Genomic DNA, 17485 nt, shown 5'->3' with positions numbered 1-17485 from the left:
CTTAAATCTTTGGATTGGTACATGAGAGAACTTCAAGGAGGTCTTAACTGCTCAAGAAAGAAAATTAGAGGACCCCTGAGCACTTATTTTGGGGGAACTTCATTCTGTTCCAACATCCCCGTTAATCTGTGGCCTGATGTACTTAGACCCAGTGCAGAAGTAACCGAGTGTCCCTTAGGAAAAACTGCTCTAGGGACTTCGCAGATAAGGTGAGGCACAAACGGGGACCTAGGTCCTCTAGGCAGCGTTAAGAACTCACCTAGCTACAGCAGACTGTTTCTTAAAGGAATGAGATTCTCTTTCATAAAAGAATCCAAGTCTAAAATACTTCTTTCAGGCAGTTTCAATTAAAGATTGTTTTGGCTGCTTCTGAATATAATAGATTGCCACTCCCAGAGTCAAAAACGACTAGAACACAAGACTTAAAAACCAAGCCATTTAATTGTCTTTAAGGTAAACAATACATGGAGCTGGATCCCAAGCCCCGAGAATGCCAGAGCTCAAGGTCCAAGTGTCCCGTGGTGTAATATTCTCAACGGAGTTCAGAAGGGTCAGAACTCAGAGGTGTTCGAGGCAGAGCACTTTTGGAATTCATACATTCCACTTAGCAATTTTGCAAACTGCCAGAAACAGACCCCAAGAGTCTTTTGAGATGGGGAAAATTCAACTCCTGGTTTTACAGATAAAAGAATGAAGAGTACCAAAAATGTGGTTTACTTTTGTCACACAATCTGAATCCTGAGCTGTCGTAATCCCAATTCATAGCATCCTATGCTGTAGTTTAGGTACGAGATCAGTCCCTCTATCCATTCACTTCCATGTAATGCCACAGCAAGAGTGACCTGGGGCAGAGAGCTCTTTTACAGCTTTTTAACAAGCACTTAAATGAAAAGAACCCTCTGGCGGCACACAAGTTAGTTTATAAGATTTTAATTTACAAATTAAAAAGCTACATGTTTTATTTTTTCTCCTTTTTTTCTTCTTTCTTTGTATCACTCTTTTCCTTATCTTTCTCTTTGTCATCTTTTCTATCCTTTTTGCTCTCTTCTTTTTCCTGCCCTTCTTTCTTTTCTGCATCCCGGTTGGCAATCTTGTTGTTGATGAGGTTGTGCAGGGCAACCACTGAACGGATCAGGGAGGCCAAATACACCACGACCATCTGGTCGTTGGTTTTTAGGTAAAAGGCCTTGACAAACTCCTGCAGGCTAACATCTGGCAGCAGGTTGAAGACATCCTGCAGCTGGTAGATGATCTGGTGGTTGATGGGAAGCTTGCCTGTAGCCACTTTCTCCAGGTAGCCTTTGATATCCAGAAGTTTGGAGTTCAGTCCCTTCAAACCATGCACCTGGTTTGTGATCCGCTGGGAAAGAGTGCCCACAGTAGTGTCTTTGATGTCTCTGTAATAACACACAAGAGGAGGAGGAAAAAGCATCAGTGTACTTACTGTATTACCTCCCAGGTTCTCATACTCTAAGGAAACACCTCGCTTTGTGGGGGGGCCGGAGGCGGAGGGGAAGCAAGTTTTCAAAAGAAAAATGTTACTCCTCCATTTTACAAAGATCTGAGTATAAATTGGCTTAACTTTGTTTTAATTGGGAGACATATATTTTGTTTTTCTTATCACAAGGCATTTTTCAAAAGAAAAGAGAGAGCCGAAATAAAATTTGTTTCACTTAAAAAAACTAACAACAAAAAAAAACCCTCTCCCCTTCAACTTTCCTAACAAAGGGTAGCATTTTCCCCACCTGCATCTATACGATGTTGCAAGAAGTTTAAATTAGCAGTAACATTTTGAATTGAAAGAAATCTTACTGAGAAAAATGATGACATTTTTTAATAAATCAGGGTTATATAAGTAGAGTACTTTAAAATAAAGCCCATCCCAAGTAGATTCTCTGCAGAAAACTGGCTAGCTACATTCACTGAAAAGGTCACCTTGGAAGAGAACATGCCTATAATTCACACATCTATCTGTTCCTGTCCCAGTCAGTGTTATAGTTTCCACCCAAGGTGTATATCCACAAAGTCATAAATCGTAACTCAGGACACTTTAGAGATGATACAGGTCTAGAACCCAGATCCCTGCATTCCGATACAGCTCTCTCCCTTACACTGAGCAGCCTCTTGGGCTGCTTACGAGTCTGACACCATCCCAAGTCTCACCGTAACAAGTGTTCGACCCCAACTTCTTCAGCTTCCTCTGCTCCAATTTCACTGGTCACATGCTCAAATGTTTTTGAGGTTGGAGTTCCATCCTGGGAGAGGAGGCTTAACTGTAGTTATTTGCTTACAAACAAACTGACACAAGTTCCTTTCCACACCTTGATTCCTGTTTTAAATCAAATCACTTCATGAATTCATTATTGGGTTTTCCATGGCAAGAGTGGATAAGATTTGCTTTGAAAGCTTAGTCTTCTAAACTAATGTGACAGAGACTGCTGGAGCATCATGAGCTCGTTTATGATGAAATTCTTGATAATCCTCTCAACCCCACAGTGGGGATGGACACTCAGGGAAGTCTGGATTAGGCTGATTTTTAAAGTATATAGTTCTTGCCCTAGCTGCTCTGGTTCAGTGGATAGAGTGCTGGCCTGCGGAATGGAGGGTCTGGGGTTTGATTCTGGTCCAAGGCACATGCCCAGACTGCGGGCTCAATTCCCAGTAGGGGGAGTGCAGGAGGCAGCTGAACAATGATTCTCTCTCATCACTGATGTTTCTCTCTCTCTCCCTCTCCCTTTCTCTCTGAAATCAATCAATAAAAATATACTAAAATAAGAAAAGTACATAGTTCTTTCTAGGAAAGGCAATACGAGCTCAGGTCAGAAACATAACATTTAACCATCCATTGTTACTTGGATCAAACAAAGCAGAGCACCAAAATGATGCAGTCAGAACACCTTTCTGGTGGCTGGAATTTATCAAAGGAGCTGCTTGGGGATGTGGTTCACTGTATCACCTAGGGACTTCCCTAGATTTAAGAGTTCAATTTTCCTGGAAATGGAGCTCTTTCTAGCTATACCTAAAGCACAAGCTAATGAACCTGAGAGCACGTACTGGATGTAGTGGCTGAGTATTCAGATGTCAAATCACACAGATGGGTCTTGCCATCTAGCCCCAGCCAGCTCTGACCTACTCTCTTTGAAAACCTATGTTCAGTCTAGCCATTAGGATTGAAAATCTTCAAGGAGAAAGGAACAGTGGCCCAGGGGGGCCCAACAGTGGAAAGTGCATTAGATTAAAGCTAAGCTCACCAGGTTCTGCATTTACTTTGCTGTGAACATCTCTGGGCAATCACTTAACTACTTTGGGCTTCAATTTCATTTGTAAAAGGGGATTTTAGATCTCTATGGTCCTCTCGTTTCTAAAATGTGGCTATTCAAACACTCAAAGGGAAAAACCATAATATCAAACTGTTAACAGACATCAACCTTCTCTTTCTTATAAAGAGATAAAGGATTTGTTGACTTGAAAATGGAAAAACAAAACCCCGAACAATTGCCTAATAAGTAGCAAATCTATTTATTCTAGACTCATAGCAAGATGACTTACATCATGAACTTCTTCCACTGAAATATATGCTTCTGTGGGCAGTCCCAGGTCCTTTGGTTTCACATCAATGATGACTAATACCTTGCAGAAAAACACATCTTAGCAAACCACTTCACACTGAGTATACAGGGATGACAGCAGCCATTCTTCTGATCATGGGTACTGAAGGATTTCATTCAACCAGACAAAAGCCAGAATTTTACATTCAAATGATCTCATCATTTGCTTTGTTCTCCACCCCCATCTCTCTCTATATAAAAGCCTAAGCGACCGTCAGACCATCCGACCAGTAGCTATGATGCTCAATGACCACCAGGGGGCAGACGCTCAACGCAGGAGCTGCCAAGCTGCGATGACTTGGCAGCTGTGGTTCTCGGGTGACGCACCCAGAACCAGAGAGGAGGGAGCCCGATTCTGGGGTGCGTCACCCGAGAACTGCCCTCTCACAATCCAGGACCACTCGGGGGATGTTGGAGAGCCGGTTTCAGCCCTATCCCCGAGGCCAGGCCAAGGGACCCCATCTGCCAGAGGGATCCCGCTCACTCCGCAAACTACCTTGGAGCCGTGGCTCTGCCCCAGGTGCAGTTGGCAGGGGAGGGCCGGCAGGAGGTTGGCTCTAGGGCAGTGATGGCGAACCTATGACACGCGCGTCAGCACAGACACGCGTAGCCATTTTTGATGACACGCGGCCGCTAACGTGGCCGCATGCCGTGGATGAAACATTTGCTGCTCCTGAGGATGAAACATTTGCGAAATAATGTTTTTTCCTCAAAGTGACACACTACCCGAGTTATGCTCAGTTTTTTGGCGAAGTTTGACACACCAAGCTCAAAAGGTTGCCCATCACTGCTCTAGGGCGTGTCCGGCCCGTCTGGCCCAGTCCTGTCCCACTGGCAACCTTCTAATTAATTTCCTTTCAATGTGCACGAATCCATGCACTGGGGCACTAGTTAATTAATAAGCTGAGAGGTAGTCTATAATATGGTGATCAAACTCAAGGAATCAGAGTTAAAACAGCCAACAATTTTAATCCCAGTTACACCACCTATGAGACCTTACTAACCATTTTAACCCTCAGTTTTCTCATTGTAAAGAGGATAACAGCTCCACAGAGTCACAGAGGATTGAGGGAAATAACTTATATACCTGGCACTTAGTAGGTGTCTACTGTTACTTATTAAACATATTGGGTTATTGCATATTACACAAAACACTTAAAAATTAACACAGGCTTACATAGAAAAAGTAACAAAATGATTTGCTATTCAAATCCTTCTTAAGATGCTCTTACTTAAGTAAACTGGCAAAGAATATCTTTCAAGAGTTTTAATGACAGAGTGTACTCACTGAGTTAGGGCAGTATCTTTTCATGAGTTCATTGATGGCGATGTCGTTCTTGTGTAGTTTAGGGCCTGTGTGGTACCATCCAACTATTCTTTCTCTGGCTGGGAAGGGAAAAAAAATTAAGTGGGTTTGAATTGTTAAAGATCTATGTAATTCCCTCAGAAAGGGTAAGAACTCCAGTTATTATGCTCTCTACCCTTTTCAGAATTTAAGACATCTATTTTAAACCTTGACTTATAAAATGTAAAACTCAATAGAATTTTCAGAATTAAGCAGCAAGGGAAATTCAGACATCCACATCTTAGACTAGTTTAGGAGACCAGTCAACAATGAAAGCAACCAGAAAATAATTCTAAGGCAACATATAAATGTGGGTTCATGTCCCATAGACTGCAATTGTAAGTGTTGCAGGAATAAACATTTTCAAACCAACGTGGTTGCTGTAATAAAAATGAAATAATACACACGATGAAGAGGTATACTTATCCTGGCAGCACTAAAGCTCTAGGGGCAAGTGGATTTTATTTAATAGTTCTTTGGTTTTCTGCTGCAGAGGGCTAGCTCTCTCCCCTAAAACTTAGGTGGTCTTTGCTATTCTAGTTTCTTATTTATTCTTCCTCATCTTCTACAACCACTAGTCTTACTGAAGTCTAGCTAAGAAAAGGGCCCTTGACATTAACCAAAGAAAAGGGAATACTTAAAAAAGAAAAAATGTTGCACACACACTTAAAGATAATGTAAATCAATGCCACAAGATCTTAAACACACACACACGACATACCATTGACCTTCTTAAACATTCCATACATGTTTTCCAAATAATCATGGTCTAAAAACCAAACGGAATCATCTTTGTCATCTTCATCAAAAGGGACTAAAGAGGGGAAAAAAAAAGCAATATTTATTTTAGAGCCAAGTAGAATTCTAGAGCATGGGTCATAATCAGAGACCCCTAGGCCAGATATGATTCATGTAGGTGGTTTGTCCAATACAGTATTGAAATTATTTTTGAATTGCTCTCATTAACAACTAGGAAATTTCACATAAAAATCCAGACTTCTGGCTTCTCTTGAAAAATCAGAAGACCTTCCGACAACTGGCTAGAGCCAGGTAGAAGTTGAACCCTTTAAAACGGACATGCGAAAAGCCCCATCACTTCCTACTATTTTCCATTTGGCAAATAACATTACTATCTGGTCCTTTTAGACACCGGAGTTAGTTACCTTTAGTCCAGGATCATGCCAACACTTATTTTGTTCTTTTTTGGTGTTGCTTTAATCATAAAATACATTGAAATATTCTTATAAAGATTCATGAAACAGAATAAAAGGGTAATGGTCTCCATCTCTCCTTTGCTAACCAATAACCGCGGTTAATAGTTAGTGCATAGGTTTGCAAACGGCACCAATTACCTATTTTTACAAATAAAGTTTTACTAGGCCACAGCTGCCATTTGTCTACATACTGTCTATAATTGCTTTCCTGCTACAATAGCAGAGCTTGGCAGTTGCAATGGAGACTGTATGGCCTGCAAGTTTAAAATATTTACTACCCACTTTAGTGTGTAGCCTTTAGCCTCTCTTTTTATACCACAGCAATTCTTAATTAGAATTCTGGTTTGCAGTAAAAAATGGAAAACACAAAAAGTCGCTTTTAATTTTAAAGTTAATTGACATTTTAACCATGCTCTGAAAATGTAAAATTTGTCTTTTACCTGCAAAACTGTTGGATACATCCAGTACTTTCTTTTGCCATGACCCCAAAAGCACACCAACAACACGCTTCTGGTTTCCAACCTTGCCTATTCTGAATGAGAAAGGAGAAGGTCAGTCTAATAGACACACAGAAGATGTGCCAACAATTAGATACTCAACAGGAAATACTCATGTACAGATACAACTGAGTGAGTTTACCTGGAAACTAATCCCACTAAACAAATGTAAGAGTCAGGTTACTCCTTAATATTAAATTCTAATAAATACAATGAGTAATTCATGAACTTTTTACACTGGCAGTTTTTACTCACTTTAACTGGAAAGTAATACAAGCTTGGAAAAAATTTCAAACTTTATACAAATTTTCAATGGAGAAAATGAAAACTCTCCCTATCTTAAGAGTTTTAAAATGTTATTTGGTTGATGTTTGAAAAACATATTTGTTATGTTACCACATTTAACTTTATATTTTTCTTTGCAGCTTACCTTTTTCATTTATTTATTTATTTATTGCTTTATTCTTTTAAAAAGTTCTTTGTTTAAAGTATTACATAAGTCTCCTTTTTCCTCCAATGACCTCTCGCCAGATGCTCCCACCTCCCTTACCTTTCTCTTTTAAACTTTCCCCATCTTCTCTATCCTTGAATCTTTTCAGGGATAAAGATGTTAAAGTAAAACCAGTTTTATTGTCCAGCTTGATGCTAACTGCTCTCTGGTACATCCACACCATGTCAGCAAGCCCCACTAGATGTTATACTTCTTTGAACCAGGCAGGGGCTCAGAAAGTGACTCTGACCCAGAGGCTTGTGCATGTCATCTGTGGTCTTTCTGAATGGCTTAATTAGAAAGAAGTCAACAGTGAGCTGGTGACTAATCACAGGGAGAGTAGGACTGAATGAGAAAGATTTTACTTCAGGATTTTTATTTCTATCAAACCTCAGTGATTTTGTCCTAAGGAGCTACAAGTGTAGCAAGTGAGACACAGACACAATATAACTCTATATTCAGAGGAAAGACAAAACCCACTGTGAAATGAACTATGATTTCTCAACAGTTGCTGGTTTCACATTGGTTTAATCGAATCACATGGTTTGGCAAATTTATAAATGCTTACTAAATTTGGGGTTCGTATTAAACAAAGTTAAGGATTCTGTATTCCTGGTGGTTCTGATCTTTTTGGGAAAACTTAGGCACTGGGTTTGCACACTTCAAAGTTAACTCCCACACTCACTGGCTTTTCTTTTGGTTTACAAAAATCGATTTGTCTTTTACAAAACCCTACATTCATTATCTGACACAGCAGCTAGCAGTGTCTGTTTGTACCATGCCCTTAACAAGTGTTTGTTGAGTTTACGGAATAGAACTGATATGGTGACTGCCCCTTTAGCACCCCTAGTATCCCATGGAAGAAAAATAGCAATTGCTGTACAGTGGGAAAGCAAGCATATCCTGTTAGGCTGAGGGCCCTACAAAGCAATGGAACTGAATTGGGGACCCTAAACCTCAAAGTCTCGAGTTGTTTTTTTGCTTTGGCAAAACGCTGGAGAATGAATGGGCACTTAAAAATCTTACTCTACAGCAGTTGCTCCCAACTGGGTCTTTCTTTACATTAGCTAGTTCAAGTAATTATTTTGTAAAACGTACGAACACGTGTAACAGGTCCAGCGGGATGAACAACCTGAAAACAAGCAAGGGAAGGCGGGAGAAACATCTGGGGATGTTTTCTTATCGAATTCATTAATGCCAAAGTCTCCAACTGATCTCATTTTTAAAAGAAAAATCTTGATACCTCATCTACGTTTTACAATATTGTTAAACCTGATTCCAGCTCAGAAACGTTCACAAGTTAAAACCACAGCTCTTCCAGGGCGCTGAGACCAGAATTTCGGTGACAGCCTTCGAAGGCACAGAAGCTAGAATCAGAAGGGCTTTCCTACGAGACGGGGGGGATACGGTGACAGATGGGCACGAGGTTTTGGGGGATCAGGGCCAATTGAAGGTTGCTCCCCTAGTCTAGCAGCCTACGGACCAGGATAAAGGAAACGGGCAGCCCAATCCCCGGAGTGCCGGCTGGCGCAGGGGGACAATGCTGGGTGACTTGGGCTTCCTGAACCGAGGTTGGTCTGGGTCCCTCGGCGAGACCGGGCCGCCCTCCGCCCATCAGCGCTCCTGCGGCCGCTTCGCCCGGGAAGAGCGTCCGTGACTCAGCAGTGAAGGTGCCGCCGGCCCCGCGCAGCCGCCCCGCGCCGCCCGCTCACCGGTTAAAATGATCCACCACACTGAGCAGCACCAGGGGGTGGACCACCACCTTCTGCACCGCCAGCTCCGGCATCGCGATACACCCCGCCCGCCAGGTTCCGCTCTCTGCGACCCGCAAACACCGGCAGCCACAGCGGCAGGGACACTCGCGGATCCTCCAGGCCCAGCTCCTCCTTTTCCGGCCCGGCCGGCGCCGCGCGGCCGCCGACTTCCGTTCCCAGAGTGCCCCGCGCGCGTCGCTCCCGAGATGACGCTCCTGCCGCCACCCGGAGGAGGGGTCGTGACGGAGAAAGGCGGGACCTGTCCAGGGTGAACAGCCGCGAGTTTCCCTTGAAAATTAAAAGGACAATGAAGACTCTCCGGTATTTGTCCTGCACTGTTCCCTGCAGTGGTTTTTCGCCTCAGTGCCCCTTCAGCCCCTTCCCACTCCCCCACCTCCCCCCGTTTGAAGACTAGAAAAAAGTACTAAGAAAAAAATAGAAATAGTAATAACTAATATTTCCACCATCCAGAAAATGTTCACTTTTGCTTCAAGTCACAATCCTCCAGAATTTCTTAGAAGAACTTACTTTAAATCTCTAGCATTAAGGCGCTCCCTTAATTGTAGATTTGGTAATTTATCTCATCCTCATTTTATTGTCGGGGAATAATTCCCTTAATCTCGACTCGGGACACTTTGCAGATAATCTGTGTTTATATTTCCCCCTTGTCTTTATATTATTTACCATTTAACTAGGGCTAGACGAACGTAATTTGTGCCTACAGTCACAGCATTCAGACTAGTTTTCAAGTAAAAACTTAGGCAAAGTGTTGGAGAAAAGATGAAAGGAAATAATGTTTTGGTATTTAGCTAGGAAAGAGAAAAAAGAAGATTAAATGGGGCAATGTAGGAGACAAGGATTGAAGCTTATTTGCAGAAAGAGTCAAATTACTTAAAATCCATGCAAGTTTATATTTCCGTCTAATTTTATTTTATTATTATTATTATTTTAAATTGTTGAAAGTATTGTATATGTGCCCTTTCCCCCCATTTACCCCTTCTTGGCTCGCTTCCTCCCCACACCCTCACCACCCTATGGACTGTGTCCATGGGTTATGCATATAAGCATACAAGTTCTTTGGTTGACCTCTTCTAAGTTGCTGTTTCTCTAAACAAAAACAATACTTCAGCAACTTGAATTGTTTACTAATTGTTTATCCTGTCTTCAAAAACCTTTTATCTTCCCGATTTTAAGAGGATTTAACCTCACTGAAGACCAGGAGACTTTGGCTCTTAGCCTGCTTCCATGTAATCAGGGAGCTTTTGATATTTCTGGGTCTTGCCTATCACTTTTATTACAGGTACTCTTCCTACTTTTGGGAACACTACTTTGGCTTTTTCTCATTCCTTTTAATATATATATATTTTAAATTTGGCTATCAGTTGATTGCTACTACTTTATTTTTTTTTAAAATCTTTATTGTTGAAAGTACTACATGTCCCCTTTTTTCTCCCATTGACCCCTTGTAGCCCGCTCCCGCCCCCTGCTACTGCTACTTAAGATAACAATTTTTAGATTAAGAAAATTTAAGCCAGCCTCATTGTGTCATGTGTTAAAGCATGCTTGCTGGTGTTTAGTTCCTGATTAAAAGTAGACATTCTTGTTTAATCTCTTATATGATGTTATTCCTCACAGGGTAGGCTTGCAAATCTGTATTACAGAAAAAGCTTGTAAGGATATTCCCCCCTAATTTTGTAGTTAAAGATTTACTAGTTATCAGAAGATCAAAGATTGATTTTGATTTTTTTTTTGGTGTCAAGTAAGGATTAAGAATTGGCGTTTAAAAGAAGCACTTTTTAAGTTAAAAAATATAAAATTTAATAAAGAAGATGGGTTGAAATATAAGGAATGTATTTTCCATATTGTCTTTTTTTTTTTTTTAATGGAAATGAAATCATACTTGGTACTGTAGCCATTACTGGGGGCTCAGATCATTCAGAGGCATGCAGTAGGAGATATAAGAAACCCCTTCCTTTTGTTCATTGAATTCTGGACTTAATTTTAAAGGACCCGATGAGAGTTTAAGACATTTTCCTTTGATTATCCTTTATTTTAATGTTAAAATTCCCCCCAGATTTATTTAGATGTAATTGACATATAATATTGTGTAAGTGTAAGGTATACAACATGATGACTTGATACACATTTATATTGTGAAATGGTTACCACAGTAAAATTAGTTAACACCTCCATCACCTAACATAATTACCTTTTTTAAAAACTTTAGTTACCATATTGTACATTAGATCCCCATCTTATGAATGGAATTTTGTACTCTTTGACCAACATCTCCCCATTTTCCCCAACCCCAGCCTCTGGCAACCACTATTCTCTATTTTTGTGAGTTTGGTTTTATTTAGATTCCACATACAGGGGTGGGCAAAAATAGGTTGACAATTGTGAGCATGCAAAAGTTTATTTTAATATTATTATTTATTAATTATTGTATTACTAGAGGCCCAGTGCATGAAATTCCTGCATGGGGGGAGGGGGGAAAGTCCTCAGCCCGGCCTGTGTCCTCTCGCAGTCCAGGACCCCTTGCTCCTTACCATTCTCCTGCTCACTGCTCCTTTCCGCTTGGCTCGCTGCTCCTTAGTGCTGCAGCGGAGGTGGGAGAGGCTCCGGCCACTGCTGCTGCGCTCGCCAGCTGTGAGCTCAGCTTCTGGCTGACTGGTGCTCCCCCTGTGGGAGTGCACTGACCACCAGGGGGCAGTTCCTGCATTGAGCATCGGCCCCCTGGTGGTCAGTGCGCATCATAGCGACCGGTCATTCCGCTGTTCAGTTGATTTGCATATTAGGGTTTTGTTATATAGGATTTTCTGTATGAACAACTGTAAACCTACTTTTGCCCACCCCTGTGTAAACAAGATCCTAAAGTATTTATTTTTCTGTCTCACTTTACTTCACTTTGTGTAATGCCCTCAAGATCTTGATCAATGTTGTCACAAATGGCAGGATTTCCTTTTTATAGCTGAATAATATTTCACATTTCCTTATCTATTCATCCATTGACGGACACTTAGGTTATATACAAGTCTTGCTGGATCACATGGTAGTTTTGTTTTTGTTTTTTTTCGGGGACTCTTTACACTCTTTTCCTTAGTTGCAGTACCAATTTACATTTCCACCAACAGTGTACAGGGTTCCCTTTTCTCCACATCCTTCCAACACTTGTTATCTCCTGTCTTTCTGATACTAGTCATTCTACCATGAGAGAGGTGATATCTCATTGTGGTTTTGATTTACATTTCCCTGATGATAAGCATTTTTTCATGTACTTGTTGGCTATTTGTATGTCTTTGGAAAAATGTCTATTCAGGCCCGCTGCCCATTTTAAAATCAGGTATCCTAAATAATAAAACCCTAATATGCAAGTAGACCGAACAGCAGAACGATCGGTCGCTATGATGTGCATTGACCACCAGGGGGCAGACGCTCAATGCAGGAGCTGTCCCCTGGTGGTCAGTGCGCTCCCACAGGGGGAGTGCTGGTCAGCCAGAAGCTGGGCTCACGGCTGACAAGCTCAGTGGTGATAGTGGGAGCCTCTCCCACCTCCGAGGCAGCGCTAAGAAGCAATGAGCAGGCCTAAGTCGGCAGGTTGACATCCCCCCTGAGGGGTCCTGGACTGCGAGAGGGCGCAGGCCAGGCTGAGGGACCCCCGCACCCCAGTGCACGAATGTCGTGTACCAGGCCTCTAGTTTTTCAATATTAACCCCTTATTAGCTATATACACTTTGCAGATTTTTCTCCCATTCTTTATGTTGTATTTTAATTTTGTTGATCACTTATTTTACTCTGTAGAAGCTTATTAGTTTTGTGTAGTCACACTTGTTTATTTTTGTTTTTGTTGCCTACATTTTTGGTGTCATATCCAAAAAATTGTTGCCAAGACCAATGTTAAGGAGCTATTTCCCCTATGTTTTCTTCAAGGAATTTTACAATCTCAGGTTTTACTTTAAAGTCTTTAACCCATTTCAAGTTCATTTTTGTGTGTTGTAAGATAAGGATCCAATTTCATTTGTTTACATGTGAGCATCCAGTTTTCCAACATCATTTATTGAAGATACTATTTTTGGTTCCCTTATCAAATATTAGTTGACCATATATGTGTAGGGTTATTTCTGGTCTCTGTATTCTGTTTCAATGGTCTGTGTGTCTGTTTTTATGCCAGTACCATATTGTTTTTAAAATACATATTTTTTATTGCCTTTTAGAGAGAGAAGAAGGGAGAGGGAGAGAGAGAAACATCAATGTGAGAATTGGTTGCCTCCTGCACTCCCTCTACTGGGGATGGAGCCTGCAACCCAGGCATGTGTCCTGATTGGGAATCGAACCAGCAACCTTTTGATGTATGATTGATGCCCAACCAACTGAGCCATACTGGCCAGAGCAATACCATCTGTTTTGATCACTATAGCTTTGTAATAAAGTTTGAAATCAGGAAGTATGATGCCGTCAACTTTGATGATCTTGCTTAAATTTGCTTTGGCTATTTGGGGGTCTTTGTGGTTCATACAAATTTTAGTATTATTTGTTCTATTTCTGTGGAAATTGTCATTGAAATTTTGGTAGAAATTACATTGAAGCTATAGATGGCTTTGGGTGGTATGGGCGTTTTAACAATACTCTTCCAATTCATGGATATGGGATATCTTTTCATTTATTTGTGTCTTCTTCAGTTTCTTCCATCCTATAACTTTAGTATAAGGTCTTTCAACCCTTTGGCTAAATTTATCTCTAAGTATTTTTTTTTTTGTGTGTGTTTTTTATGCTATTGTAAGTGGGATTGTATTCTTTGTTTCTTTTTCAGATATTTCCTTGTTAGTGTGTACTCATGTGACTGCAGGGGTTGGGCTACCTGTAGGTGTGTGCAGCCACACAATTTTTGATTGCTAGTAGGGGAACCATACTCTAGTTCAAACATGAAAGGAAATTTATTATCTTATGTAACAGACAAGTTCAAGGGCTTTGCTGATTCCAGGGTCTCAAATGGTGTTTTTCTGTCTACCTTTAAGCATCCTGTGTTCTGGCTCCATCTTCAGATAAATTTCCTACCAGTGACAGGGAAACATGTTGATGGCCACAGTCAGGTTTTAATCTTTAAAGGAAGGGAGACCTTGAATTCCAAATCTTTATTTATGAAATTTGATTGGCCTTTGTAGGTCTGGATTCCATCCCAGAACTAACTGCTGTGCCCAGGGGAAGGGAGTTTCCTAAATGTCCAGTTTGGGATCAGTTTGGAGATGGGGCAGTTGTGATAGATCAACTCATTAGGATCACACGGAGTGGGGAAGGAAAAAGAGGATGTTGTAAACCAAAAGGGAGGATTGAATGCTGGGCAGGCAAAAACAAGTCTATCCTGTGATAGAGAGAGCTTAGCACAGGTTTTGGAACATAGTAAAAATTCAATAGTCTTAGACATGATTATTATTAGGGTATAGGGTCATAATCATTATTATATTTTAGAACATATTATAAGAAATTTGTATTTTTACTACCTGGTGTTTCTATTTTAAATAACCTAGCAATGTGTAAGAGTTGAAATTCATCTTTTGTGTTGACTGAATATTTTTTTAATCTTTATCTTTGCCTCAGGTTTTTTAGTTTATGAAAATGTGTTTTTTAAAATTCTTTTTTCTAAATGTATTTATGATCATTTTGATTTTTCAAATGACTACTGTTGCAGACTTGATTAGATTAAAAGAGGTTTTCCTTGTCTTACGCTTTACACGAGTGATTGCTCCATGTGTCGGCCCTGGATACCTGCATGGTTGTTATTTCTCTTGTTATTGTCATATTTCATTTAACTGCAAATTAAAAAGAACTAAAAAAAATTACAGCAATTTCTAGTTTATATCCAGGAAATAGAACTCTCCACAGGAACCTTTGCATGGTACAAATATGTTAGAAAACCATTTTTCATTGTGCTTTGAAAGCTTGTAAGGAGGCCACAGTGGAGCACAGTTCACTTCTCTTGGATGAAGCCCAGAGAGACTGTGGTGTGCAGCCTGCAGGAAATCTCCCATCTGAAGAATTAATTTTCTTTCAGGATCAGTGTTAGGGGCTGTTGCGATTAAAACAAGACACTTTAAGATTGGTACAGGAACACTTACAACAGTTGACAATAAAAGAAAACCCAGGAGGCCAGATTCAGCCCTGGGAGCTACTTTTGTTTGAGCCTCAGACCTTTATTTTGAATTTACCTCTTCCTTCAATTACACAGGCTTTCAGCTTTAATAAAAAGAATTCATTAAATTAATATAATAAACAACTATTCTCATCTCTTTAATGTTCTAAAATGTCTTGAAGGCCACTTTGCACTTATGTCTTTTGTTTCCATTCTGATTCTTTTCAGAGCTACGCTTAAGGGTTGTGTAAAATGAAACATTTTTTTTCTTCTTAGTTTTACCTGACTTTTAGATGTGGATTAATGAATGTACCATCAAAACTAGTATAAGGTTTGGAGACAGATGAAGCTTTCCATCTTTTTAAGGAGAGGTATTTTTCCTTTCCTTATTTTCTTCAAGACAGTAAATCAAAGATGTATTTACTTTGAATTTGAAAACTGGGGCAATAATATTAGATAACTGCTGTTGGAAGAAAAGAATTAACCATAATCCTAATATCAAGTGTAGCAACTCGTTTTAGTTTTTATGTACCTTCCAGTTTTGGGCACATGCACACATCTTTAGTTTCCTAGTTTTAATGCAACTAGGAAAATTATTGAGGAATTTAAAGCAAGTTGGATCAATTTGAAGTTGGTATACTTTATGTTTTAAGAATAGAGCAATGTTTGTCAACAGCAAACTGTAATTTTTGCTTTCTGCAGGAACAACATAGGGCAAACATCTTAAAAAAAGAAGTACATTGTTCACATAATGTGGGAAATTTTCTTCTTTTTGACCTAGAAGTTGGAAGAGAAGTAAGAGTTAATCTGGGTTAGTGGTAATGTTTCTTTATCATTGACATCCTCTCTAGTATTCCAAATATCTACAGTTCCTTATCTTAGTAGTCATATTCATATGCTGGGCCTAATTTTGACTTTCACTAGTATCATTGCAGGTACCTCTTACCTGCTTCCAGGAGGACCTTCTATGTTGCTGGCATTTCCCCCTGCCCCTCACAGTGTGACTTCCTTAAAATCACTCACAACCTTTCCAGTGCCTCTAGGATGAAATCTGAACTCTAAGGAAGCTATCCAAAACTCTTCCCAACTGGTCTTAACCAACCCATCAGAGCCTCATCTCCTACTGCTCTCACCTTCTGCCAAACGAACCGGAAACTGTAACATTTCAGTTATTTACAACCATTTGCTTTTTTCTGTGCTCATCTAGTTCCTGCTCTCTGAATTGCCTTTGACCTCCTTATACACAAGGAGAAATTCTAGATCTTTCTTAAAGACCCCAGATGGTCATCTCTTCTGCTGGAGTTTTTCTCATCTCCCCCAGGCAGTGTTAGTCCATCCTCTAGGTCCCTACAGCACTTTGTGTGTATTTCTCGTACAGTGCTCATCATATTGGATAGTAATGGTTCATTTGACATGTGTGTCTTCTTATCCTAGAGCAGTGATGGGCAACCTTTTGAGCTTGGTGTGTCAAACTTCGCCAAAAAACTGAGCATAACTCGGGTAGTGTGTCACTTTGAGGAAAAAACATTATTTCGCAAATGTTTCATCCTCAGGAGCAGCAAATGTTTCATCCTCGGCATGTGGCCGCCTCAGCGGCCACGTGTCATCAGAAATGGCTACGCGTGTCAGTGCTGACATGCGTGTCATAGGTTCGCCATCACTGTCCTAGAGTATACGTGAAGGTCAGGACTATAGGTTACTCATTTGTTTGGAGCCTGCAAACAAAATCAAACTCACAAGAGTTTCATAAAAACTCATATAGATTCTCTTTGATTAAAAATCTCTCCTAACAGTGCGTGTAATTTTATATATACCCATTGTTTCAAAAATAAATGAAATGTGTTGAAATGTAAATGAAAAAATATATGGGCTATTATTAATGAAGCCATTCAAAACCAAAATGATATATTCTGAGGTAGCTATAATTTTTCAAAAGGTACTATGTACAGTTTTAGGTTAGTGTCAGATAGCCTCTTCACCTTCATTTCTCTCTTAACACCTTTTATCATAATTTCTGAAGCTCCCCTTTGTAGTTCCAGTTAAAAGTCCTGAGGCAAGCTCTTTAGAACTCTTTAACACCTGCTTAGGGCTGAACTGGCAGGGGGAGAAATTGAAAAGTTGTGAAGAGTCTTTTCAATAAAGTACTTAGCATTTTAAATAGTAGATGTTTGAAAAAAAATAATGGTAATAATAGTATTGGAAACTCTCTTACCACCTCACACAGGGAGGAATGTGAAGCTGTTTAGTGGATTCATACTTTGAATTCTCAAAAACCTTCATTTGCAAAGACAGCTTAAACTTTATTTTGATAAAATTAAACTACTTTCTCTATCTCTTTAAAAATATAAACCCCTTTCCTTCTGACATCAAAGAGAAAGAATGCAAGGCTTTTGAATCTTATTCTAAGATACCAAAAATCCCTAGGATAGAAAATGACAAAATTCCAGGTT

At 40.1% G+C, this 17485-nt stretch overlaps 1 protein-coding gene across 2 annotated transcripts; it reads right to left on the bottom strand.

Annotated features, from left to right (window-relative positions):
- Positions 1–422: 422 nt before the first annotated feature.
- PSMD7 (proteasome 26S subunit, non-ATPase 7) lies at positions 423–9064 on the bottom strand. 2 transcript variants are annotated; one of them, XM_008139965.3, is made up of 7 exons: positions 8867–9063; positions 6608–6699; positions 5675–5767; positions 4897–4994; positions 3550–3630; positions 2164–2255; positions 423–1397 (listed from the first exon to the last, which is right to left on the bottom strand). In XM_008139965.3, the coding sequence occupies exons 1-7, from the start codon at positions 8938–8940 to the stop codon at positions 959–961; spliced, it is 969 nt and encodes a 322-aa protein (XP_008138187.1). In that variant the 5' UTR covers positions 8941–9063; the 3' UTR covers positions 423–958. The 2 variants fall into 2 exon arrangements, with proteins under 2 accessions (XP_008138187.1, XP_027999056.1); XM_028143255.2 differs by lacking the exon at positions 3550–3630 and having other exon boundaries at positions 8867–9064.
- Between the last annotated feature and the right edge of the window lie 8421 nt (positions 9065–17485).

This window comes from Eptesicus fuscus, chromosome 21 (genome assembly GCF_027574615.1).
Source record: "Eptesicus fuscus isolate TK198812 chromosome 21, DD_ASM_mEF_20220401, whole genome shotgun sequence".
NCBI classification, from domain to species: Eukaryota; Metazoa; Chordata; class Mammalia; order Chiroptera; family Vespertilionidae; genus Eptesicus; species Eptesicus fuscus.
The sequence above is the reverse complement of the archived record's forward strand: the minus strand, read 5'-3'. Positions and strand labels throughout refer to the sequence as shown.

Coding starts and splice junctions, on each gene's coding strand:
- PSMD7 (XM_008139965.3), bottom strand. CDS start 8,940: ATGCCGGAGCTGGCGGTGCAGAAGGTGGTGGTCCACCCCCTGGTGCTG. Junction 5,768..6,607: donor TGTATCCAACAGTTTTGCAG/GTAAAAGACAAA, acceptor TCCCCTCTTTAG/TCCCTTTTGATGAAGATGAC. Junction 1,398..2,163: donor GGGGTCGAACACTTGTTACG/GTGAGACTTGGG, acceptor GTGTTATTACAG/AGACATCAAAGACACTACTG.